This window comes from Rhinoraja longicauda, chromosome 7 (assembly GCF_053455715.1).
Source record: "Rhinoraja longicauda isolate Sanriku21f chromosome 7, sRhiLon1.1, whole genome shotgun sequence".
NCBI lineage: Eukaryota > Metazoa > Chordata > Chondrichthyes > Rajiformes > Arhynchobatidae > Rhinoraja > Rhinoraja longicauda.
The window spans coordinates 506,113-532,067 of record NC_135959.1 but is presented as its reverse complement, the minus strand read 5'-3'; the positions used below and the strand labels follow the sequence as shown (position 1 = coordinate 532,067).

General features: G+C 63.2%; 1 protein-coding gene across 1 annotated transcript in view; it reads right to left on the bottom strand.

Moving 5' to 3' along the window:
- Nucleotides 1-25,952, bottom strand: part of ilk (integrin-linked kinase) — a 27,924-nt gene extending 1,972 nt beyond the window's left edge. Inside the window, 12 exon segments of the mRNA XM_078402937.1 lie at nucleotides 163-262; nucleotides 984-1,105; nucleotides 3,260-3,349; nucleotides 3,352-3,386; nucleotides 4,455-4,564; nucleotides 7,947-8,032; nucleotides 12,098-12,181; nucleotides 13,175-13,271; nucleotides 14,476-14,571; nucleotides 14,832-14,997; nucleotides 24,959-25,150; nucleotides 25,902-25,952. Coding sequence (XP_078259063.1) covers nucleotides 163-262; nucleotides 984-1,105; nucleotides 3,260-3,349; nucleotides 3,352-3,386; nucleotides 4,455-4,564; nucleotides 7,947-8,032; nucleotides 12,098-12,181; nucleotides 13,175-13,271; nucleotides 14,476-14,571; nucleotides 14,832-14,997; nucleotides 24,959-25,047 — 1,075 coding nt within the window. The 5' untranslated portion in view covers nucleotides 25,048-25,150; nucleotides 25,902-25,952.
- Between the last annotated feature and the right edge of the window lie 3 nt (nucleotides 25,953-25,955).

Below are 25,955 nucleotides of genomic sequence, written 5' to 3'. Positions count from 1 at the left end.
TCGGGCGGGGGGCTGGGGGGACAGCTGGTCAAGGCGGGTGCGTACATGCTCGGGGTCTGGGGGTGTGGGTCAGTGGGGGGGCGGAGCGGGGGTCGTGGGGGGCGTGGGCGAGGGGAGGGGTGGGTGTGGGTGGTAAGGGGAGGGGCGAGGGGGTATACTCACCCTCGGGGGCGACCCAGGCGGGCGCGTACATGCGTCCGGGACACTGGAAGGAGAACTTGACGTCGGCCATGCTGATGCGGGCAGTCATGTCCTCGTCGATCTGAGACGGGCAGAGAGACGGTGAGAGTGGGTCGGCGGGCAAGGGGGGTGGGTGCCCGTACACCAGACTCTTTTATCCACGTCACCCCCTCCCCCCACAACACATGGGAGGAATGCACAGAATGATCCCACAGCCAGGGCGGTGGTGGTTAGCAATGCAGCGGCAGGCATGCACGGTGCATGAGGTGTTCCTGGGTCGGGTCCAAGCAGTGATGGCGGAGCGGGTACATGCAGTGGCCAGTGTTGCGTCCAGTGATGGGCTGTGGGACCATGCAGTGGGGGTGCGTGTACATGCGATGGGGGTTGGGTACATGCGGTGGGGGTATGGTGCATGTGATGGTGAGGGGTGGGCGCTGCGGTGTTGGGGTCGCGGGTGCATGTGGTGGGGGTTGGGTGCATGCGGTGGGGGTTGGGTGCCTGTGGTGGGGGTTGGGTACATGCGGTGGGGGTTGGGTACATGCGGTGGGGGTGTAGGTACATGCGGTGGGGGTTGGGTGAATGCAGTGGGGGTTGGGTGCATGCGGTGGGGGTGGGGGTGCATGCGATGGGGTGGGTGCATGCGGTGGGGTGGGTGCATGCGGTGGGGGTGGGGTGCATGCGGTGGGGTGTGGGTGCATGCGGTGGGGGTGTGGGTCCATGCGGTGGGGGTGTGGGTACATGCGGTGGGGTGTAGGTACATGCGGTGTTGGGGCCGCGGGTGCATGCGGTGGGGGGGGGCTCACCATGATGCTGCGGCTGTTGAGGTAGTGCCGGGCGATGAGGGGCTCCAGTGTGTGCAGGAACGCCAGGCCCCGCGCAATGTCCAACGCAAACTTCACCGCCTGGCTCTGGTCCACCACGAAGTCTGGGGGACACAAGGAGTGAGGGTGGGGGAGAGGAGGGACGCACTGTGGGGGGGGGCGGGGGTGTGAGGGAGGGGCGGGGGTGAGGGAGGGGCGGGGGTGAGGGAGGGGCGGGGGTGAGGGAGGGGCGGGGGTGAGGGAGGGGCGGGGGTGAGGGAGGGGCGGGGGTGAGGGAGGGGCGGGGGTGAGGGAGGGGCGGGGGTGAGGGAGGGGCGGGGGGGTGAGGGAGGGGCGGGGGGGTGAGGGAGGGGCGGGGGTGTGAGGGAGGGGCGGGGGTGTGAGGGAGGGGCGGGGGTGTGAGGGAGGGGCGGGGGTGTGAGGGAGGGGCGGGGGTGAGAGAGGGGCGGGGGTGTGAGGGAGGGGCGGGGGTGAGGGAGGGGCGGGGGTGAGGGAGGGGCGAGGGTGAGGGAGGGGCGGGGGTGAGGGAGGGGCGGGGGTGAGGGAGGGGCGGGGGTGAGGGAGGGGCGGGGGGTGGGGGAGGGGCGGGGGTGGGGGAGGGGCGGGGGGAGGGAGTGCCGCACTGTGGGGGGGGCGGGGGTGAGGGAGGGGCGGGTGTGGGTGAGGGAGGGGCGGGTGTGGGTGAGGGAGGGGGGTGAGGGAGGGGCGGGGTGAGGGCAGGGCGGGGGTGGGGGAGGGGCGGTGTGGGTGAGGGAGGGGCGGGGTGAGGGAGGGGTGGGGGTGAGGGAGGAGCGGGGGTGGGTGAGGGAGGGGGTGGGTGAGGGAGGGGCGGGGGTGAGGGCGGGGCGGGGGTGGGGGAGGGGCGGTGTGGGTGAGGGAGGGGGGTGAGGGAGGGGCGGGGGTGAGGGCGGGGCGGGGGTGGGGAGGGCGGTGTGGGTGAGGGAGGGGCGGGGTGAGGGAGGGGTGGGGTGAGGGAGGAGCGGGGGTGGGTGAGGGAGGGGTGGGTGAGGGAGGGGCGGGGTGAGGGAGGGGCGGGGTGAGGGAGGGGCGGGTGTGGGTGAGGGAGGGGGGTGAGGGAGGGGCGGGGGTGAGGGCGGGGCGGGGTGGAGGAGGGGCGGTGTGGGTGAGGGAGGGCGGGGTGAGGGAGGGGTGGGGGTGAGGGAGGAGCGGGGGTGGGTGAGGGAGGGGGTGGGTGAGGGAGGGGTGGGGTGAGGGAGGGGCGGGGTGAGGGAGGGCGGGGTGAGGGAGGGGCGGGTGTGGGGGAGACCCATTTTCAAATTTTCTTACTGGAGCCATTAACCTACAATCCTGTTGGTCTTTGGAGTGTGGGATGAGACCGGATCACCTGGAGAAAACCCACGCGGGTCACAGGGAGAACGTACAAACTCAGTACTGAAATGCCTTTACACTCCATCTCCACTTCACGCTGCCTCAGGAAAGCAGGCGTCATGATCAAGGACCACTCCCACCCCGGCCATCCCTTCCTTTCCCCGCTCCTGTCCGGTAGAAGGTACAGAAGCTTGAAAGCGCGCACCACCAGACTCAGGAACAGCTTCTTCCCCGCTGTTATCACACTACTGAACGGTCCAGCCATTAGTTTGGGTATAGTCCTGATCTTCCAACCTACCTCATTGAGCCTTTTGCACTTTTTCTGCAACTGTAACCTTTATTCTGCACTCTTTTCTCTCTTCAGACCACCAGTTTTTTCTTGTGTCTGGTGTGATTGTAGTCATGAACAGTGGCGCAGCGGTAGAGTTGCTGCCTTACAGCGAATGCAGCGCCGGAGACCCGGGTGCTGTCTGTAGGGAGTTTGTACGTTCTCCCCGTTCTCCTGCGTGGGTTTTCCCCGTGTGCTCCGGTTTCCTTCCACACTCCAAAGACGTGCAGGTTTGTGGGTTACTTGGCTTGGTAAATGTAAACATTGTCCCCAGTGTGTGTAGGATAGTGTTAGTGTGTGGGGATCGCTGGTCGGTGTGGACCCGGTGGGCCGAAAGGGCATGTTTCCGCGCAAACAGCTGGAGTAACTCAGCGGGTCAGGCAGCATCTCTGGAGAGAAGAAATAGGTGATGCTGAAGGGTCAACCAAAAACATTGCCAATCCATGTTCTCCACAGATGCTGCCTGACCCGCTGAGTTACTCCAGCACTCTGTGAACCCCCCCACCTCTGTGAACCCCCCCTCTGTGAACACCCCCACCTCTGTGAACCCCCCCCCCCCTCTGTGAACCCCCCCCCCCCCCCCCCCCCCGCGGTCACTCACTGGTGCCCTCATGCAGCACGTTGTAGAGGGAGCCGTACGGCATCCAGTGGGTGATGATGATGGGGTGGGGGGCTGGCGGGGACTGGCAGCCCCCAGAACCGGCAGCACGTTCGGGTGTGAGAAGATCCTGGAAAAGCAGACGGCACGTTAGACGGACACCTCCTGCCCCTCATCCCTCCCACCCCTCCCGGGGACCCCCGCCCCCCTTCCCCCACCCCCTCCCCCACTCCCCCCACCCACGCGCCCCTCCCCACTTGGCCCTTCCGCCCCCTCCCCTCCTGGGGTCCTGGTCCCCCCACCCGCGTGCCCCCCCTCCCCCGTGCTCCCCCTCCCCCAACCCATGCACCCCCTCCCCCCACCCACGCGCCCCCACCCCTCCCGGGGTCCTGGCCCCCCACCCACGCGCCCCCACCCCTCCCGGGGTCCTGGCCCCCCACCCACAGGCCCCATTGCCCCGGTCCCATCCCAGCAGAGTGGGTGAGCCTGTGGTGAGCGTTGGTCGGCACGGCACCTGCACTCACTGGAGTCCAGAATTGAACAAATTAGATTGGAACGTACAGAATAGTGAGCGGCTGGGATAGAGTGGATGTGGACAGGATGTTTCCATTAGTGGGAGAGTCTAGGACCAGAGGGCACAGCCTCAGAATTAAAGGACGTTCTTTTAGGAAGGAGATGAGGAGGAATTTCTTTAGTCAGAGGGTGGTGAATCTGTGGGATTCTTTGCCACAGACGGCTGTGGAGCCACAAGTCAGTGGGATATTTACGGCAGAGACAGATAGATTGTTGATCAGTGCGGGTGTCAGGGGTTACGGGGAGAAAGCAGGAGAATGTGTTTAGGAGGGAGAGATAGATCAGCCGTGATTGAATGGCGGAGTGGACTTGATGGGGCGAATGGCCTAATTCTATTCCTATCCCTTATGACTTCCGTCTGCACGTTAGTCCGGGGACACCCTCCCCTCCCCCACTGAACCCCCTCCTTCCCCCCCGTGCCGGTCCCACCCCCACGCACAGATCACACCCCGTGATCACCAGCCCCCCCCACCCTGCTTCCCCCCCACCTCCACCCCCCCCTCGGAGTTCCTCCACTCCCCCCTCCCCACCGGCCCCCCCCCACTGATTCTCACAACCACCGCCCTCTACCCCTCTCCCTGTGCTTCCCCCCTGCCCATTCCCCATCCCCCCCGTGCCCCCCCACCTGAGTTTGGGGTTCTCCTCGTTGAAGTCACGGCTCTTCCTGGTGCTCCAGTCACGCACCTTCAGCACCTTCACCACCACATCGTTCCCCTGCCACCGCCCCTTCCACAGCTACAGCACAGCGGGCATCAGTGGGTGCTGCACCCCTCCCCCCACCCCCACCCCACCCCTCCCCCCTGTCAGGGCAGTTGCATGCACGAGTGCGGGGTGGGTGGGGTTGTGGGTGCGGGGGTGGTGTTTCGGGGAGGGTTGCGGGAGTGGGATTGTGGGTGTGGGGTTGTGGGTGTGGGGTTGTGGGGGTGGGGTTGTGGGTGCGGGGGTGGGGTTGTGGGTGTGGGGTTGTGGGGGTGGGGTATGGGTGGGGGGGGGTTTGTGGGGGGGGGTTGCGGGTGTGGGGGGGAATGTGGGGGTGGGGTTGCGGGGGTGGGGGAGTGGGTGCGGGGGTTGTGGGGGTGGGGAGGTTGCGGGGTGGGGTGGGGTTGCGGGTGTGGGTGCGGGGGGGGTTGTGGGGGTGTGGATGTGGGTGTGGGTGCGGGGGGGGGGTTGTGGGGGTGGGGTGGGTGGGGGTGTGGGGGGAGTGCGGGGGTTGGGGTGTGGGGGGCTTGTGGGGGTGCGGGCGGAGGTTGCGGGGGTGGGTGGGAGTGTGGGGTTGTGGGGGTGGGGTTGTGGGGTGGGGTTGTGGGGGTGGGGTTGCGGGGGTGGGTGCGGGGGGAGGTTGCGGGGGGGGGTTGTGGGAGTGCGGGGGTGAGGGTGTTGGGGGGTTGCGGGTGAGGGTGTGGGGTGGGGTTGCGGGGGTGGGGTTGCGGGGGTGGGGTTGCGGGGGTGATAGTGTGGGGTGGGGTTGGGGTTGCGGGGGTGAGGGTGTGGGATTGCGGGGGTGGGGTTGCGGGGGTGGGGTTGCGGGGGTGAGGGTGCGGGGGTGGGGTTGTGGGGGTGGGGTTGTGGGGGTGGGGTTGCGGGGGTGGGGTTGTGGGGGTGGGGTTGCGGGGGTGAGGGGGTGGGGTTGCGGGGGTGGGGTTGCGGGGGTGGGGTTGCGGGGGTGGGGTTGGGGTTGCGGGGGTGGGGTTGGGGTTGCGGGGGTGAGGGGGTGGGGTTGCGGGGGTGGGGTTGTGGGGGTGAGGGTGTGGGGTTGCGGGGGTGGGATTGTGGGGGTGCGGGCGGAGGTTGCGGGGGTGGGTGGGGGTGTGGGGTTGGGGTTGTGGGGTGGGGTTGTGGTTGCGGGGGTGGGTGCGGGGGGAGGTTGCGGGGGGGGGGTTGTGGGAGTGCAGGGGTGAGGGTGTTGGGGGGTTGCGGGTGAGGGGTGGGGTTGTAGGGGTGGGGTTGGGGTTGCGGGGGTGGGGTTGCGGGGGTGGGGTTGCGGGGGTGAGGGTGTGGGGTGGGGTGTGGGGTGGGGTTGCGGGGGTGAGGTTGCGGGGGTGGGGTTGCGGGGTGGGGTTGCGGGGGTGAGGGTGTGGGGTGGGGTTGTGGGGGTGGGGTTGCGGGGGTGGGGTTGCGGGGTGAGGGTGTGGGGTTGCGGGGGTGGGGTTGTGGGGGTGGGGTTGCGGGGGTGGGGTTGCGGGGGTGGGGTTGTGGGGGTGAGGGTGTGGGGTTGCGGGGGTGAGGGTGTGGGGTTGCGGGGGTGGGGTTGCGGGGGTGGGGTTGTGGGGGTGAGGGGGTGGGGTTGCGGGGGTGGGGTTGCGGGTGTGGGGTTGTGGGGGTGAGGGTGTGGGGTTGCAGGGGTGGGGTTGTGGGGTTGCGGGGGTGGGGTTGCGGGGGTGGGGTTGTGGGGGTGGGGTTGCGGGGGTGAGGGGGTGGGGTTGCGGGGGTGGGGTTGTGGGGGTGAGGGTGTGGGGTTGCGAGGGTGGGGTTGTGGGGTTGCGGGGGTGGGGTTGTGGGGGTGAGGGTTTGGGGTTGCGGGGGTGGGGTTGCGGGGGTGGGGTTGTGGGGTTGCGGGGGTGGGGTTGTGGGGGTGAGGGTGTGGGGTTGCGGGGGTAGGGTTGCGGGGGTGGGGTTGTGGGGGTGGGGCGCACCTTCACCACCACATCGTTCCCCTGCCACCGCCCCTTCCACAGCTACAGCACAGCGGGCATCAGTGGGTGCTGCACCCCTCCCCCACTCCAACCCCACCCCTCCCCCCTGTCAGGGCAGTTGCATGCACGGGTGCGGGGTGGGTGGGATTGTGGGTGCGGGGTGTGGGGTTGTGGGGTTGTGGGTGCGGGGTTGTGGGTGCGGGGGTGGGGTTGTGGGTGCGGTTGTGGGTGCGGGGGTGGGGTTGTGGGTGCGGGGGTGGGGTTGTGGGTGCGGGGGTGGGGTTGTGGGGGTGGGGGTGGGGTTGTGGGTGCGGGGTTGTGGGTGCGGGGGTGGGGTTGTGGGTGCGGGGGTGGGGTTGTGGGTGCGGGGTGTGGGGTTGGGGTTGTGGGTGCGGGGGTGGGGTTGTGGGTGCGGGGGTGGGGTTGCGGGTGTGGGGGGGGAATGTGGGGGTGGGGTTGCGGGTGTGGGGGGGGAATGTGGGGGTGGGGTGGGTGGGGGTGGGGTTGAGGATGTGGGTGTGGGTGCAGGGGGGGGGTTGTGTGGGTGGGGTGGGTGGGGGTGCGGGGGGGGGGGGGTTGTGGGAGTGCGGGGGTGAGGGTGTTGGGGGGGTTGCGGGTGAGGGTGTGGGGTGGGGTTGCGGGGTGGGGTTGCGGTGGTGGGGTGGGGATGTGGGGGTGGGGTTGCAGGGGTGGGGTTGCGGGGGTGGGGTGTGGGGGGGGGTTGTGGGGGTGGGGTGGGTGGGGATGTGGGTGGGGGTGTGGTTGTGGGGGTGGGGTTGCGGGGGTGAGGGGGTTGTGGGGGTGCGGGTGCGGGGGTTGCGGGGGTTGTGGGGGTGCGGGTGCAGGGGTTGCGGGGGTGTGGGGGTGCGGGGTTGTGGGGGTGTGGGTGCGGGGGGGGTTGCGGAGGTGGGGGTGGGGGGGGTTGCGGAGGTGGGGGTGGGGGGGGGTTGCGGGGGTGTGGGTGCGGGGGGGGTTGTGGGGGTGTGGGTGCGGGGGGGGTTGCGGAGGTGGGGGTGGGGGGGTTGCGGTGGTGGGGGTGGGGGGGGGTTTCGGGGGTGTGGGTGCGGGGGGGTTGCGGGTGCGGGGGGGGTTGCGGGGGTGTGGGTGCGGGGGGGGGTTGCGGGGGTGTGGGTGCGGGGGGGGTTGCGGAGGTGGGGGTGGGGGGGGTTGCGGAGGTGGGGGTGGTTGCGGGGGTGTGGGTGCGGGGGGGGTTGCGGAGGTGTGGGTGCGGGGGGGGTTGCGGGGGTGTGGGTGCGGGGGGGGTTGCGGAGGTGGGGGTGGGGGGGGTTGCGGAGGTGGGGGTGGGGGGGTTGCGGGGGTGTGGGGGGTTGCGGGGGGTGTGGGTGCGGGGGGGGTTGCGGAGGTGGGGGTGGGGGGGGTTGCGGGGGTGGGGGGGGTTGCGGGGGTGTGGGTGCGGGGGGGGTTGCGGGGGTGTGGGTGCGGGGGGGGTTGCGGGGGTGCGGGTTGCAGGTGCTGCAGCTTACCTCTCCAGAGTGGTTCTCGTTGAGTTTGTTGGTGAGCGTGAGCTGTTTGTAGTCGATGCCGGCGTGTTTGTTCAGGGTCCCGTTCCCTGCAGAACAGGCAGTGAAATCACAGGCGGGCAGGGTGGAGGGCGGGGGGAGCACAGAGGACAGGGGGTACAGGGGTGGGGGGCTGGGTACAGGGGGGGGGTCAGGAGACGGTGGTACAGAGGTGGGGGTTGGGTGAAACCCTCCAGTAGATGGTTCCATGCAGCCACCACCCTGTTTGGAACAGTTACCCCTCAGCTTCCTATTCAATCTTTCCCTCACCTTAACTCATGTCCCCTGGTTCTTGATTCCCCTACTCTGGGGATAAAAGACTGTGTGCTTTCACCTGAAACTGTGGAGCATCCTGGACAATACAGCTCACCCCCTCCATGACACACTGGCCAACCTGAGGAGCACCTTCAGCAACAGACTGGTCCCACCAAGATGCAGCACCGAACGAACGCCACAGGAGATCCTTCTTCCCTGTAGCTAACACACTATAACTCCTCCCCCTTCTGTCATGGGGTGGGGTACACTGAGACTGAGACTGAGACTGAGACTGACCCTCCCCCCATCCCCAATCTTTGCCCACCCACCAAGCCTCTCCACTCCTCACTTTGATTCCATGTTTCATGTATCTTGTATTTTTCAAGACCAATTTCCCTCCTGGGATAAATAACGTTCTATCGTATCGCACCGTGTGATTTTACACACCTCTATAAGATCACCCCTCATCCTCCTGCGCTCCAGGGAGTAGAGTCCCAGCCTGCCCAGCCCCTGCCTGCAGCTCACACCCTCGAGTCCTGGCAACATCCTTGTGAATCATCCCTGCGCCCTTCCCAGCTCACAGTGGAAACTGCAGATTCCTTCAGCATTAGACCACAGCCATTTGACTCACTCTGTTAAACCACAGGGTGGAACGTGAACGTGCTGAAGTCAGCAGGGCTTTCACAATGTGATCCTGGGCCGCCCACTGTGGTGTCCTGAGCAGCTTGGTTTAGTTTAGTTTGGAGACACAGCACGGAAACAGGCCCCTCGGCCCACCGGGCCCACCCGGCCCACCGGGCCCCTCGGCCCCCTCGGCCCACCGGGCCCCTCGGCCCACCCGGCCCACCGGGCCCCTCGGCCCCCTCGGCCCCTCGGGCCCGCGCTGTCCAGCGATCCCCGAACACTAGCACTATCCTACACACACTGGGGACAATTTTATCTGTGGTGCCCTGGGGATCTGTGGGATTGTAGCTCACCATGGACCTACTCCTCTGACCACTGACCCCTGCCCTCTGCCCACTGACCCCTGCCCTCTGATCTCTGCCTCCCAACACCAAGCCAGACGTGGAGGGAAGCAGCGGGCCGCGGTGATGCAGCGGGCCGCGGTGATGCAGCGGGCCGCGGTTATGCAGCGTGCCGCGGTTATGCAGCGTGCCGCGGTTATGCAGCGTGCCGCGGTGATGCAGCGTGCCGCGGTGATGCAGCGGGCCGCGGTGATGCAGCGTGCCGCGGTGATGCAGCGTGCCGCGGTTATGCAGCGTGCCGCGGTTATGCAGCGGGCCGCAGTGATGCAGCGTGCCGCGGTGATGCAGCGTGCCGCGGTTATGCAGCGGGCCGCGGTGATGCAGCGGGCCGCGGTGATGCAGCGGGCCGCGGTTATGCAGCGGGCCGCGGTTATGCAGCGTGCCGCGGTGATGCAGCGTGCCGCGGTGATGCAGCGTGCCGCGGTGATGCAGCGGGCCGCGGTTATGCAGCGTGCCGCGGTGATGCAGCGTGCCGCGGTGATGCAGCGGGCCGCGGTTATGCAGCGGGCCGCGGTTATGCAGCGTGCCGCGGTGATGCAGCGTGCCGCGGTGATGCAGCGGGCCGCGGTTATGCAGCGGGCCGCGGTTATGCAGCGGGCCGCGGTGATGCAGCGTGCCGCGGTGATGCAGCGTGCCGCGGTTATGCAGCGGGCCGCGGTGATGCAGTGGGCCGCGGTGATGCAGCGTGCCGCGGTGATGCAGCGTGCCGCGGTGATGCAGCGGGCCGCAGTTATGCAGCGGGCCAGAATGCCAGTCACAAGGTGCTGCCTGACCAGTGGACACGGGAGCAGATTTCAATCACGGCTGATCTATCTCTCCCTCCTGACCCCATTCTCCTGCCTTCTCCCCATAACCTTACCAATCAAAAACCTGTGAATCTCTGCTTTAAAAAGATCCACTGACAGCCTCCACCGTCGTCTGTGGCGATGAATCCCACAGATGCATCACCCTCTGACTAAAGAAATTCCCCCTTATCTCCATTCCGAAGGAACGTCCTTTAATCCTGAGGCTGTGACCTCTAGTCCTAGACTCTCCCACTAGTGGAAACATCCTCTCCACATCCACTCTATCCAGGCCGCTCACTATTCTGTACGTTTCAATGAGGTCCCCCCTCATTCCTCTAAACTCCAGCGAGTACAGGCCCAGTGTCGACAAATTCTCATCGTAGGTAAACCCAGTCATTGCTGGGATCATTCTTTTAAACCTCCCTGGAGGGAGGGGGGGGGGGAAGAAGGGGGGAGGAAGGGCCAGAAGGGGAGAGGGAGGAGAAGGGGGGGGAGGAATGGAGAGATCGGTGAGGAGGGAGGGAGGGGTGGGGAGTGAGGGAGGGAAGAGGGAGTGAGTGAGTGGGTCGAGGGGGGAGGGAGTGGGGTGAGGGAGTGGGGCGAGGGGGGAGGGAGTGGGGTGAGGGAGTGGGGCGAGGGGGGAGGGAGTGGGGTGAGGGAGTGGGGCGTGGGAGTGGGGTGAGGGGGGAGGGAGTGGGGCGAGGGAGTGGGGCGTGGGAGTGGGGTGAGGGGGGAGGGAGTGGGGCGAGGGAGTGGGGCGTGGGAGGAGGGAGTGGGGCGAGGGAGTGGGGCGTGGGGTGAGGGAGTGGGGTGAGGGGGGAGGGAGTGGGGCGAGGGAGTGGGGTGAGGGGGGAGGGAGTGGGGCGAGGGAGTGGGGTGAGGGGGGAGGGAGTGGGGTGAGGGAGTGGGGTGAGGGAGGAGGGAGTGGGGCGAGGGAGTGGGGCGTGGGAGGAGGGAGTGGGGCGAGGGAGTGGGGCGTGGGAGGAGGGAGTGGGGTGAGGGAGTGGGGTGAGGGAGGAGGGAGTGGGGTGAGGGAGTGGGGTGAGGGGGGAGGGAGTGGGGCGAGGGAGTGGGGCGTGGGAGGAGGGAGTGGGGCGAGGGAGTGGGGCGAGGGAGTGGGGCGTGGGAGGAGGGAGTGGGGTGAGGGGGGAGGGAGTGGGACGAGGGAGTGGGACGAGGGAGTGGGGTGAGGGAGGAGGGAGTGGGGTGAGGGAGTGGGGTGAGGGGGGAGGGGGGAGTGGGGTGAGGGGGGAGTGGGGTGAGGGGGGAGTGGGGTGAGGGGGGAGTGGGGTGAGGGGGGAGTGGGGTGAGGGGGGAGTGGGGTGAGGGGGGAGTGGGGTGAGGGGGGAGTGGGGTGAGGGGGGAGTGGGGTGAGGGGGGAGTGGGGTGAGGGGGGAGTGGGGTGAGGGGGGAGTGGGGTGAGGGGGGAGTGGGGTGAGGGGGGAGTGGGGTGAGGGGGGAGTGGGGTGAGGGGGGAGTGGGGTGAGGGGGGAGTGGGGTGAGGGAGTGGGGTGAGGGGGGAGTGGGGTGAGGGAGTGGGGTGAGTGGGGTGAGGGGGGAGTGGGGTGAGGGGGGAGTGGGGTGAGGGGGGAGTGGGGTGAGGGAGTGGGGTGAGTGGGGTGAGGGAGTGGGGTGAGGGAGTGGGGTGAGGGAGTGGGGTGAGGGAGTGGGGTGAGGGGGGAGTGGGGTGAGGGAGTGGGGTGAGGGGGGAGTGGGGTGAGGTAGTGGGGTGAGGGGGGAGTGGGGTGAGGGAGTGGGGTGAGGGGGGAGTGGGGTGAGGTAGTGGGGTGAGGTAGTGGGGTGAGGGGGGAGTGGGGTGAGGGGGGAGTGGGGTGAGGGAGTGGGGTGAGGGGGGAGTGGGGTGAGGGAGTGGGGTGAGGGGGGAGTGGGGTGAGGGAGTGGGGTGAGGGGGGAGTGGGGTGAGGGAGTGGGGTGAGGTAGTGGGGTGAGGGGGGAGGGGGGAGTGGGGTGAGGGGGGAGTGGGGTGAGGGAGTGGGGTGAGGGGGGAGGGGGCAGTGGGGTGAGGGAGTGGGGTGAGGGGGGCACTGACTTGGCCGTGTGCGGGTGGTTCCTTTCCAGAAGCTGTCCTTGTAGGGGACTTTGGTCAGACTCTGTCCCAGCTTCTCTGCCTGCTCTGTGGGGGAGATGCAGGGATACAGTTAGTGTGGCCGGTACACTGGGTGTGTGCGTGTGTACACCTCTGTGTGCATGACTGGATGTGTATGTGCGCGTGTGGCTGTGTGTGGGGCTTTGTGTGTGTATGTGCATGCGTGTGCACGTGCCTGTGTGCACCTCTGTGTGTGTCTGTATGTGCTGCGTGTGCACAAGTATGTGTGTGTGTGTGTGTGTGTGTGTGTGTGTGTGTGTGTGTGTGTGTGTGTGTGTCTGTGTGTGTGTGTGTGTGTGTGTGTGGGTGTGTGTGTGTGTGTGTGTGTGTGTGTGTGCATCTCTGTATGTGTGTCTGTCTGTATGCGAGTGTGTTGCATGTGTGTCTATGTGTGTGTGTGTGTGTGTGTGTGTGAATGTGCATGTGTGTGCACATGCGTGTGCGTGTGTGTGCGTGTGCGTGGTACTCAGCCATGTGCTGAGAGCTGTCTCTGTGAACAGGGCACGGCTAATAAACAAACACGTCACACGGACAGGAAACAAGATGCTGACGTGTTGGAGGTGCCGTGCGGCACGTACCATAATGGAACAACACACTGCTCAGGTACAGACATGCGTGTGTATGTGTCTGCATGTATGCGTGTGTATGTATGCGTGTGTATAACAAAACACAATGTTGGGGCAAACTCTCACACACACAGTCAGATGCACATGGACACACACACATGCACATGCACATGCACACATGCACACGCACACACACACGCACACGTCCGCAGAGGGAACAGACAGGCGTTGTTATGGATCGGGACCAGGTTTGTGTGTCCATGCAGATGTTTGTGTGCACGTGTGTTTTTGTGTGTTATGTGCCTGTCCATGGAGACGCGCGCATGTGTGTGTGTGTGTGTGTGTGTGTGTGTGTGTTGGAGTGTAGGTGCGTGCATGTGAGCGTGTGCATGCGTGTGTGTGCGTGTGTGTGAGCGTGCGTGTGTGTGTGTGAGCGTGTGTCAGTGCCACCTACCCTTCAGCAGTTCCCGCAGGTGCACCTTGCCCTTGTCCAGCGGTGTCTCCCCGTACTTGGTGCAGATGCTGACCAGCGCCCCGCTGCTCACCAGGTCCTGACCCACAACACACTCGTCACCACTGGCCCCCACCGCACGGCGGGATGGGGGGGGTCACGGGACGATCACGGAGGGGGGGTCACGGAACGATCACGGAGGGGGGGTCAGGACGATCACGGAGGGGGGCTCACGGAACGATCACGGCACAGTCACGGAGGGGTTGGGGAGCGATCTTGCAGCAATCATGGGATGTTCACATAGTTTTAGGGGTGTCACCAGAAAGATCACGGGATGTTCACGGAGGGATCATGGGGCAGTGACGGCGTGATCACGGGACGATCACAGGACGGTCACGGAACAGAACTGGCTCCCGTTAAAGGTGGTCTTTACAGGAGATACAGCATGCAAACAGGCCCTTCGGCCCACCGAGTCCACGCCGACCAGCGATCGCCCATTCACACACTAGTTCTATGCCATCCCACTTTCCCATCCACTCCCTGCACACTCGGGTCAACTTACCGAGGGGCGATTAACCCACAAACCCGCACGCCTTTGGGATGTGGGAGGAAACCGGAGCGCCCGGGGAAACCCTCGTGGTCACAGGGAGTGCGTGCAAACTCCGCACAGACAGCAGGCGAGGAGGAGGGAGGGTTGAGGGAGCGGTGAGGCAGTGGCTATCGCGGCTGACACCCACGCATGTGCACGGGCACGGATCGCTGGAGGTCATGCGTGTGTAGTTAGCCGCGGTGAGGGCGACCGGCACGGTGCCAACACCGGGTGGTAACAGGGGCGTGGCTGAGCGGGTCAGTGACCGCTGCACTGATGCACATGCATGGGTGGGCTGTCACGCTGCCCAGCTGCGGTGTTGCAGGTGCACGGGCCCTTGCGGGTGGGGGCTCTTGCTGAGCTGCTGCAGCGTTGCACATGCATGGGTCTGCAGGGGTGGGGCATCACGCTGCACTTCTGTAGCGTTGCACTTGCATTGGTCTGCAGGGGTGGGGCATCATGCTGCACTTCTGTAGCGTTGCACTTGCATTGGTCTGCAGGGGTGGGGCATCATGCTGCACTGCGGCCACCAGCTCCCGTGCAGCGGAGAGGACAGTGAGCGCGATGTTCCCCCACAGATTGTTGATCAGTGCGGGTGTCAGGGGTTACGGGGAGAAGGCAGGAGGATGGGGTTAGGAGGGAGAGACAGATCAGCCACGACTGAATGGCGGAGTAGACTGGATGGGGCGAATGGCCCGTGACCTCTGACCCTCACCTTCGCCACCTCGTCATGGCCCCAGAAGCAGGCGTAGTGTAGCGGCGTGTTGCCGTGTTCATTAACGGCGCACACGTCTGCCTTACACTGGATCAGCTGCAGAGAGACGCACAACGTGAGTGGAACAGCACACAGCCCTCGCCCCATGATGCCCATGGCCCCTGCCCGCACCCCCCCACTCCCTCCCTGCACCCCCTCCTGCCAAATGTAATCTCTCCCCTGCCCCCCTCCATCTCACTCTTTGTTCCTCCTCCCCCCCAACCCCACGCCCTCGCTCCGAGGTACTCCCCCTCCCCCAGCCTCACCCACCCCAGCCCCTCCCCCCCAGCCCCTCCCCCCCATTTCCCGCCCCCCACCTTCTGCACGATGTCACGGTGCCCGTGGCTGGCGGCCAGGTGCAGAGGCGTGTCGTCGCCGCGGTTCATCACGTTGATGCGTGCCCCACGCATGATCAGCATGTCCACCACGTTGGAGCGGCCCTCGCGACACGCCCAGTGCAGGGGGCTGAAACCGTGGTCGTCACTGCGGGGGGAAGAGTTACACCGATGCACGGAGGGGGAGGGGGGGAACAGTTAGATTGCTGCACCAGAGGGGGAGAGGCTGGACAGAGAGGAAGGGGCGCGGGTGAGGGGTTCAGGGAGGGGTGGGCGAGGGAGGGGGGGGTGAGGGGAGGGGTGGGTGAGGGGGAGGGGGGGCGAGGGAGGGGGGGTGAGGGGAGGGGTGGGCGAGGGAGGGGGGGGTGAGGGGAGGGGGGGCGAGGGAGGGGGGGGCAAGTGAGGGGGGGGGTAAGGGAGGGGGGTTGAGAGGGGTAGCTGAGGGAGGGGGTGAGGGGGGGGCGAGGGAGGGGGGCGAGGGAGGGGGGGTAAGGGAGGGGGGGTGAGGGAGGGGGGGTGAGGGAGGGGGGCGTGAGGGAGGGGGGCAAGGGAGGGGGGTAAGGGAGGGGGGGGGTAAGGGAGGGGGGGGTGGGGGGGGGTGAGGGAGGGGGGCAAGGGAGGGGGGGGTGAGGGAGGGGGGGGTGGGAGGGACCGTTCCCTCCACAACTCCCTGGTTCACTCATCCCTCCCCCGAGGCCGGGATAGAGTGGATGTACTGAGGATGTGCTGCGTGTGCACAAGTTTGTGTGTGGGTTTCTGTGTGTGTGTGTGTGTGTGTGTGTGTGTGTGTGTGGTGTGCACATGCCTGTGTGTGTGTGTGTGTGTGTGTGTGTGCACATGCCTGTGTGTGTGTGTGTGTGCACATGCCTGTGTGTGTGTGTGTGTGTGTGTGTGTGTGTGTGTGTGTGTGCACATGCCTGTGTGTGTGTGTGTGTGCACATGCCTGTGCGTGTGTGCGTGGAGAGGATGTTTCCACTAGTGGGAGAGTCTAGGACCAGAGGGCACAGCCTCAGAGTTAAAGGACGTTCCTTCAGGAAGGAAATGCGAGGAATTTCTTTAGTCAGAGGGTGGTGAATTTGTGGGATTCTTTCAATGTGCGAGTGGGTGAGCGTGCCAGGGGTGAGCGTGCGAGGGAGAGCGTGCAAGGGGGTGAGTGTGCGAGTGAGTGTAGACAGAATGTGATTCACACGCAGGGTTGCCAGAGTACAGATGGGGGGTGAGGAACGGTCAGTGTTTGGTCAGGGGGTGGCGAGGCAGTAGGGTTGGGGGGGGTTGGAAGGTCAGGGTGCGGTGGGGTGACAGTGCTGGGGGGGGGGGGGGGGTTGGAGGGTCAGGGTGCGGTGGGGTGACAGTGCTGGGGGGGGGGGTTGGAAGGTCAGGGTGCGGTGGGGTGACAGTGCTGGGGGGGGGTGGGTTGGAAGGTCAGGGTGCGGTGGGGTGACAGTGCTGGGGGGGGGGGGTTGGAAGGTCAGGGTGCGGTGGGGTGACAGTGCTGGGGGGGGGTTGGAGGGTCAGGGTGCGGTGGGGTGACAGTGCTGGGGGGGGGGTTGGAAGGTCAGGGTGCGGTGGGGTGACAGTGCTGGGGGGGGGTTGGAAGGTCAGGGTGCGGTGGGGTGACAGTGCTGGGGGGGGGTTGAGGGTTTGTTGTGGGGGGGAGAGTGTGGGTGTCTGGTCTGGGGGGTGGTTGGAAGCGGTGGAGACGGTCAGTGGGAGGTCTCCGGGGGGGGGGAACCAACCCTCCCCCCCCTCCCCCCGTCACAGGGGGAGGGGCCGACTCTGACAGAGCCACACTACAAATGTGGACACGCAGCGAATCCTGACCAACTATGGGAAAGGAATTTGAGACATTTCCTCTGGCAGGCTGGCCTTAGAAGGAAATCTCCCGATCACGGAAAGGGCAGGGAGAGACAGAGGGGGGGGAGGGGGGGAGAGGGGAGGGAGAGAGAGGGGGGGGGGAGAGAGAGAGGGGGAGGGAGAGAGAGGGGGGGAGGGAGAGAGAGGGGGGAGGGGGAGAGACAGAGGGGGGAGGGAGAGAGAGGGGGAGGGGAGAGACAGAGACAGAGGAGAGAGGGGAGGGGAGAGAGAGAGGGGGAGGGAGGGAGAGAGAGGGGGGGAGGGGAGAGAGAGAGGGGGAGGGAGAGAGAGGGGGGAGGGGAGAGAGAGGGGGGGAGGGGAGAGAGAGGGGGGAGGGGAGAGAGACAGAGGGGGAGGGGAGAGAGAGAAGAGGGGGTGAGTGGGAGAAGCGGAAGAAAACGATAGAACAAGATTGAAAAAGAGAGGGGGGGGAGGGGAGAGAGTGGGGAGGGGGAGAGTCATGCCGGCTGTGTCCAGGGAGAGTGGGGGAGGGGGAGAGAGATGGGGGAGGGGAGAGAGTGGGGAGGGGGAGAGAGATGGGGGAGGGGAGAGAGTGGGGAGGGGGAGAGTCATGCCAGCTGTGTCCAGGGTTCCTGATTCCACTCCCTATCCAACATACCCCTCCCCTCAGACCCACTCTGAAGAAGGGTCTTGACCCAAAACGCCGCCCATTCCTTCTCTCCACAGATGCTGCCTGCCCCGCTGAGTTACTCCAGCATTTTGTCGGTCGTTGCCGTACGGTTACATTGCCAGGGGTCCCGGTGCCGGTGTTTGCCGGCGGTGACCGCAGTGCCGTCGCGGGGAGGACCCACGGCAGTGAGTCGGCACCGGCTCGTGTGGGCAGAGTGCCGACTAGAAGCTGCCAGCATGTCCCCACGCCAGTGTCCAGTCTGGGACCGGCACAGAATCCGGTAACACTGACCGCCACTGGCACGGTGTCTGCACTGACTGCCACTGGCACGGTGTCTGGTAACACTGACCGCCACTGGCACAGTGTCCAGTAACACTGACCCACACTGGCACGGTGTCCGCACTGACTGCCACTGGCACAGTGTCTGGTAACACTGACCGCCACTGGCACAGTGTCCAGTAACACTGACCCACACTGGCACGGTGTCCGCACTGACTGCCACTGGCACGGTGTCTGGTAACACTGACCGCCACTGGCAGTGTCCAGTAACACTGACCCACACTGGCACGGTGTCCGCACTGACCGCCACTGACACAGTGCGGACACCGTGCCAGTCGGGCGGCACGGTAGCGCAGCGGTAGAGTTGCTGCTTTACAGCGAATGCAGCACCGGAGACTCAGGTTCGATCCTGACTACGGGTGCTGCACTGTAAGGAGTTTGTACGTTCTCCCCGTGACCTGCGTGGGTTTTCTCCGAGATCTTCGGTTTCCTCCCACACTCCAAAGACGTACAGGTATGTAGGTAAATTGGCTGGGTAAATGTAAAAATTGTCCCTAAAATTGTCCCCAGTGGGTGTAGGATAGTGTTAATGTACGGGGATCACTGGGCGGCACGGACTTGGAGGGCCGAAAAGGCCTGTTTCCGGCTGTATATATATGATATGATATGATAACACTGACCGCCACCGCAGGATGCAACACGATACTGAGTTGCAACAGCAATAACACCCGGTCTCTGTTAGATCACCACACAACATGCCGTCTGTAGTCTAAACAACAGTACAGCCCTGCACCAACTCCACACACTCACCCTCCACTCCCCCACCCCCACCACCCCCACCCCCCTCCACTCCCCCACCCCCACCCTCCACTCCCCCCACCCCCCTCCACTCCCCCCCACCCCCACCCTCCCACCCCCTCCACTCCCCCACCCCCCTCCACTCCCCACCCCCACCCTCCACTACCCACTCTCCCCTCCACTCCCCCACCCTCCACACCCCCACCCCCTACTGTAGCAGGGTGACCAGACCTGCACACAAGACTCCTCTGGCCTCACCAATGTCTTGTGCAACCATAACAATCTGCCAACTTCCACGCTCATTTGTTAAGACGGGTCCTGACCTGATCCATCACCTATCCATGTTCTCTAGAGATGCTGCCTGGCCTGCTGAGTTACTCCAGCACTTTGTGTTTTTTGTTGACAGCCAGCCAGCACCTTACAGTCTGGAGGTTCTCTGTTCTATTCTCAACTCTCTGACTGATGAAAGCCAGCTTGTCAGAGATCCTCTTGACCAGCCTGAATACCCGTTTCAGGGAAAGGTCGGAGTGAAAGGTCATAACCTGAGGGACTCTCCACTGGAGACCAGTCTGCCCAACACCTACTCCAGTCTGAAGAAGGGTCTCGAACCGAAACGTCACCCATTCCTTCTCTCCCGAGATGCTGCCTGACCCGCTGAGTTACTCTGGCACTTTGTGTCTACCCCCTACCCAGGCTGCCAGTCTATTCTTTGCTCCCTCAGCCTCTCCCGCTAATCTCCCCAGTACAGTAGTTTAGGGTCATCAGTGATAGAATTAGACCATTCGGCCCCTCAAGTCTACTCTGCCATTCAATCATGGCTGATCTATCTCTCCCTCCGAACCCCATTCTCCTGCCTTCTCCCCGTACCCCCTGACACCCGCACTGATCAAGAGTCTATCTCTGCCTTAAATATATCCACTGACTTGTGGCCTCCACAAAAAACACAAAGTGGGAAAGAATTCCACAGATTCACCACCCTCTGACTAAAGAAATCTCTCCTCATCTCCTTCCTAAAAGAATGTCCTTTAATTCTGGCATTTGGCAGAAACTGATCTATCTTCATTTGGGCGGCGCGGTGGTGCAGTGGTAGAATTGCCGCCTTACAGCGCTGGAGACCCGGGTTCCATCCCGACTACGGGTGCTGTTTATACGGAGTTTGCACGTTCTCCCCGTGATCTGCGTGGGTTTTCTCCGTGATCCTCGGTTTCCTCCCACATTCCAAAGACGTACAGGTTTGCAGGTTAATTGGCTTGGTGTAAATGTGAATTGTCCCCAGTGTGTGTGTGTAGGATGGTGTTAATGTGCGGGGATCGCTGGTCGGCGCGGACACGGTGGGCTGAAAGGGCCTGTTTCCGCGCTGTATCTCTAAACTAAATTAATCTACTGATATGCCTACAGCACACGTGCACAGGCCCACACGTGTGAACACGCGTGTACACAGGAATGGGTGCATACACGCTTGCCGGTACATATCACGGGCGGTGGGCACATGCAACGGGCTGCCAGAGCAGATGGTTTAGTTTAGTTTAGAGATACATTGTGGAAACAGGCCCTTCAGCACATTGAGTCCCGCGCCGACCAGCGATCCCCGCGTACACTGGCATTATCCGACACACAATTTACAGAGGGCCAATTAACCTACAAAACCTGCAGGTCTTTGGGATGTGGGAGGAAACCAGAGCACCCGGGAATAACCTACGCGGTCACAGGGAGAACGTGCAAACTCCGCACAGACAGCACCCGTAGTCGGGATGGAACCCCGGGTCTCTGGTGCTGTGGGGCAGCAGCTCTACCCCGCTGCACCACCGCGCTGCTCAGCCGCTGGCCGTTAGTGGTCAGGGTGCAGGGGTGTCTGGACCAGCTCCGTATTTATCACAGGGTCTTGCTGCCCACTCCTGCATCAACAGTAGCTGTTCCTCACATCACCGCCTTGCAACCAGAATACACTCTGCCAGCTGTGCACCAGTTAAGTTTAGGTTTGTATTTAAAGATGGGTGCTGGAGGTGGCAGATTCTGGAACAAAACACAAGATGCTGGAGGAACTCAGAGGGCCGGGCAGAGTGTTGATGTCATCCTGTGCTGAGCCTCAGAACAAGCTGCAGGTACAGTAGGCCAGGGCAAAGAGAGCTGTGATCCAAACCCTCTCCTCCCACCCACAGCCAGCAACATGCCCACAAATACCCATCCTAAACAGGGGGGAGTGTGTGCGTGTGTGCGTGCGTCTGTGTGCGTGTGCGCACGTGAGTGTGCGTGTGTGTGTGTGCGTGAGTGTGGGTGTGTGAGTGGGTGTGTGTTGGATACAGCACATAAGGGAATAACGTTTAGTGCAAGGTAAAGCCAGTAAAGTCCGATCAAGGATAGTCCGAGAGTCACCAATGAGGTATCAGCACTGCTATCTGGTTGTGGGGGGATGGTTCAGTTGCCTGATAAATGCAGGGGAGAGTCTGTTCCATGTGGGGAGCGGCTGAGTGCGGCAGCCCCTGAGTGCAGACTCTGTGCCCCACAGCAACAAGCAGGCAGAGTGAAGACTGCAGGAAGCAGGAATGCAGCAGCTACTGTGACTCTGGGCAGTGGGCCAAGATGAAGCAGGAAGGCGATGACTGAATGGCTGAAGTATGTGGAGAGGGAGAGGGCCTTGTGAGAGGGAGCAGGATGGAGAGGCTGGTGTCACCTGGGACTGGCAGCCTGGGGCGCTGGCTTCAGGCAGAGCTCCCCAGCTCAGCCACCCACCCCAGGCAGCAAATAAACATGCAGCGATAAACGGCACATGCTGCTCTACAACGATAAACACAGAAAGCTGCAGCATCAGCAGCTCCAGCAGCTCCTCCCGCCTGGAACGGGTGACGTTTCAGGCAGAGACCCTTCTTCACACTCACATGAAGAAGCGGAGATAAGCTCAGAAGGTGCCTGTGCACCAAGACACCAGGACAAGGACACATGGGCACGGGGACACCGAGACACGGACACACCGGGACACCCGGACACGGAGACACGGACACACCGGAACACGGAGACACCAGGACACACCCGGACACGGAGACACCAGGATGGACACACCAGGACACCGAGACACCGAGACACCAGGACACCGAGACACCAGGACACCGAGACACCAGGACACCGAGACACCAGGACGCACCCGGACACGGAGACACCCGGACACAGACACACCGGGACACGGAGACACCCGGACACGGAGACACGGACACACCGGAACACGGAGACACCAGGACACACCCGGACACGGAGACACCAGGACGGACACACCAGGACACCGAGACACCGGGACACCGAGACACCAGGACACCGAGACACCAGGACGCACCCGGACACGGAGACACCCGGACACCGGGACACAGACACACCGGGACATGGAGACACCCGGACACGGAGACACCCGGGACATGGACACACCAGGACACCGACACACCGGGACACGGAGACACGGACACACCGGAACACGGAGACACCAGGACACACCCGGACACGGAGACACCAGGATGGACACACCAGGACACCGACACACCGGGACACGGAGACACCCGGACACACTCCTGACTCGGGGAGTGAATTCAGCAACTCCAGAAACTGAGCGTGGTACACGGCAGCACCGCACCGTCACAACAACAATCCCGGGACAGTGTGGGAGCTCCACACTGGCACAGTGACTGCTCTGGGATGCCCGTGAGGGAGCTCCACACTGGCACAGTGACTGCTCTGGGATGCCGTGAGGGAGCGCCGCACTGGCACAGTGACTGCTCTGGGATGCCGTGAGGGAGCGCCGCACTGGCACAGTGACTGCTCTGGGATGCCGTGAGGGAGAGCCGCACTGGCACAGTGACTGCTCTGGGATGCCGTGAGGGAGCGCCGCACTGGCAGAGCTGCTTCCCGCTGGCAGACCAAGCCCTGGCTTGTGTCTCTGGGTCACGCCCTCGATCCCACCTGCCTCCATCTCCCTCGAAACCTGCCCCATTCATGCACGTGTCCAAGTGCTGGGATAGTCCCCTGCCTCAACTACCTCCTCCGGCAGCTCGTCACATAACCCACCACCCTCTGGACCACACATACTGAAGCAGCAACCAAGTAAGCACACCAACACCGCTACTTCCTGAGATGGCCTAGGAGGTTCGGCATGTCCCCTACAACTCTCACCAACTTCTACACATGCGCCATAGAAAACATCTTATCAGGATACATCACAGCTTGGTTTGGGAACAGCTCCATCCAAGACCGCAAGAAATTGCAGTGAATTGTGGACGCAGCCCAGACCATCACACAAACCAACCTCCCTTCCATCAGCTCCATCTACACCTCACGCTGCCTCGGCAAGGCCAGCAGCATCATCAAGGACCAGTCTCACCCCGGCCACTCCCTCTTCTCCCCTCTCCCATCGGGCAAGAGGTACAGAAGTGTGAAAACGCACACCTCCAGATTCAGGGACAGTTTCTTCCCGGCTGTTATCATCCAACCACAACCAGAGAGCAGTGCTGAACTACTATCTACCTCATTGGTGACCCTCGGACTATCCTTGACCGGACTTTACTGGCTTTACTTTGCACTAAACGTTATTCCCTTATCATGTATCTGTACACTGTGAACGGCTCGATTGTAATCATGTATTGTCTTTTGTTTAGCACGTAACAAAAGCTTCTCACTGCACCTCGGTACACGGGACAATAAACTAAACTGAACTGAAAAAGCTGCCCTCGGGTTCCTAGTGAACCTTTTCCCCTCTCACCTCAAACCCATCCCCTCTGGTTCTTGAAGTTAGACACAGAGTGCTGGAGCCACCAGCATCCACAAAGACTCTTCACACCCCTGCAAGTCTGTTCGAACTCCTTCCATCAGGCAGACGATACAAGGCCTTCTACGCCCGCACCTCCAGACTCAGGAACAGCTTCATCCCCAGGGCCATAGCTGCTATGAACCGGTCCTGCTGAGCTGGATTGTCACATCGCACAGTGAACCGGCACAGATCTACTTGCACTTTAGTATAAGAAAATAACTGCAGATGCTGGTACAAATCGATTTATTCACAAAATGCTGGAGTAACTCAGCAGGTCAGGCAGCATCTCGGGAGAGAAGGAATGGGTGACGTTTCGGGTCGAGACCCTTTATCAGACTTCACTGCACCAGCTCTGTGATCGAAATCTCCTCTGGGTATTGATGCCCCAACTCTGGGTAAAAGTCTCTGTGCATTCACCCCATCTATTCCACTCTTGACTTTATCTACCTCATCCTCCTACGCTCTGGGAATGAATGGATCGAAGGGCCGAATGGCCTTCTCCTGCACCTATTTTTCTGTGTCTATGTTTCTATGTTCAGTGGCTTAGTTTAGTGATACCGTGTGGTGACAATAGACAATAGGTGCAGGAGGAGGTCCCTTCGAGCCAGCACCGCCATTCAATGTGATCATGGCTGATCATTCTCAATCAGTACCCCGTTCCTGCCTTCTCCCCATACCCCCTGACTCCACTATCCTTAAGAGCTCTATCTAGCTCTCTCTTGAATGCATTCAGAGAATTGGCCTCCACTGCCTTCTGAGGCAGAGAATTCCATAGATTCACAACTCTCTGACTTTTCCTCATCTCAGTTCTAAATGGCCTACCCCTTATTCTTAAACTGTGGCCCCTGGTTCTGGACTCCCCCAACATTGGGAACATGTTTCCTGCCTCTAACGTGTCCAACCCCTTAATAATCTTATATGTTTCGATAAGATCTCCACTCATCCTTCTAAATTCCAGTGTATACAAGCCTAGTCACTCCAGTCTTTCAACATACGACAGTCCCGCCATTCCGGGAATTAACCTAGTTTTAACGTGCCCTTCGGCCCACCGAGTCCATGGGGTGGGGATGGGGTGGGCATGTGTGGGCGGTGCGGTGGGGTGGGCATGTGTGGGCGGTGCGGTGGGGTGGGCATGTGTGGGCGGTGTGGTGGGCATGTGTGGGCGGTGGGGGTGGGCATGTGTGGGCGGTGGGGTGGGCATGTGTGGGCGGTGTGGTGGGCATGTGTGGGCGGTGGGGTGGGGCATGTGTGGGCGGTGGGGTGGGCATGTGTGGGTGGCGGGGTGGGCATGTGTGGGCGGCGGGGTGGGCATGTGTGGGCGGTGCGGTGGGGTGGGCATGTGTGGGCGGTGGGGTGGGCATGTGTGGGCGGTGGGGTGGGCATGTGTGGGCGGGTGGGGTGGGCATGTGTGGGCGGTGCGGGTGGGGTGGGCATGTGTGGGCGGTGGGGTGGGCATGTGTGGGCGGTGGGGTGGGCATGTGTGGGCGGTGGGGTGGGCATGTGTGGGGCGGTGCGGTGGGGTGGGCATGTGTGGGCGGTGGGGTGGGCATGTGTGGGCGGTGGGGGTGGGCATGTGTGGGCAGTGGGGTGGGCATGTGTGTACAGTGCGGCGGGGTGGGCATGTGTGGGCAGTGCGGCGGGGTGGGCATGTGTGGGCGGTGGGGTGGGCATGTGTGGGCGGTGCGGTGGGGTGGGCATGTGTGGGCGGTGGGGTGGGCATGTGTGGGCGGTGGGGTGGGCATGGGCCGGCGGGGTACTCACCCCTGGTTCAGGTCGTTCTCGGTGTTGTCCAGCCACAGGCGGACGGCCACAGCGTTGCCCTCCCGGCACTGCGTGAAGATGTCATCCATCCCGGCTGACCACTGACAGCTGCTCTCGTTACCGGATGGCGAGGGGGGGGGACGGGATTACAGTGTGGCTCACCGGTGGTCACTTGGTCCGTAGCTGCTCAACCTGGGGGGGGGGCAAGAGAAACAAGCTTACCTCTCTCCTCCTGCACCGCCCCACCGTCTCCCCCTCACGCACCACCCCCCACTGCCCCTCCTCACTTGCCCCCTCCTGGATCACCCACCGCCCCCACCGTCTCCCCCTCCTCACCACCCCCCTCCTGGATCAGCCACCGCCCCACCCCACCAACCAATGAGCAATCAGACACCACAAACACCAACCAAGCTCCCAACCACACACGGTCCTGGCTGCACCAGTGACTGGCCTTTATTCTGCTACGCTCTGACACATCCTCCTCCATCTCTGTACCTTTCCAGTTTGACCACATACATCCTAAAGCTGGGTGGCCAAAACTGAACACAATACTCCAAATGTGGCCTCACCAAGGTCTTGTACAATTGTGATATGACCGCCCCAACTTGCATACTCAATGGTGTAGGAAGGATCTGCAAAATAGACACAAAAAGCTGGAGTAGCTTTTGCTTTGGGTCGAGATCCTTCTTCAGATTGAGAGTCAGGAGATTGGGAAACGAGAGGAAACCTCGCCCATTCCCCTGACATCAGTCTGAAGAAGGGTCTCGACCCGAAACCTCGCCGATTCCTTCTCTCCAGAGATGCTGCCTGACCCGCTGGGTTGCTCCAGCATTTTGTGTCTACTTTCTGACTTTCAAGAGATATGAAAATGTACATAGAACAAATGAATGAAAGGTATGAAAAAAGTCTCTCTGAACATCTTTCATTCATTCCTTCTGTGTACCTTTAATGATCTTGTTACTAAAGTTGGAAGAGAGGTGGCACGGTGGCACGGTGG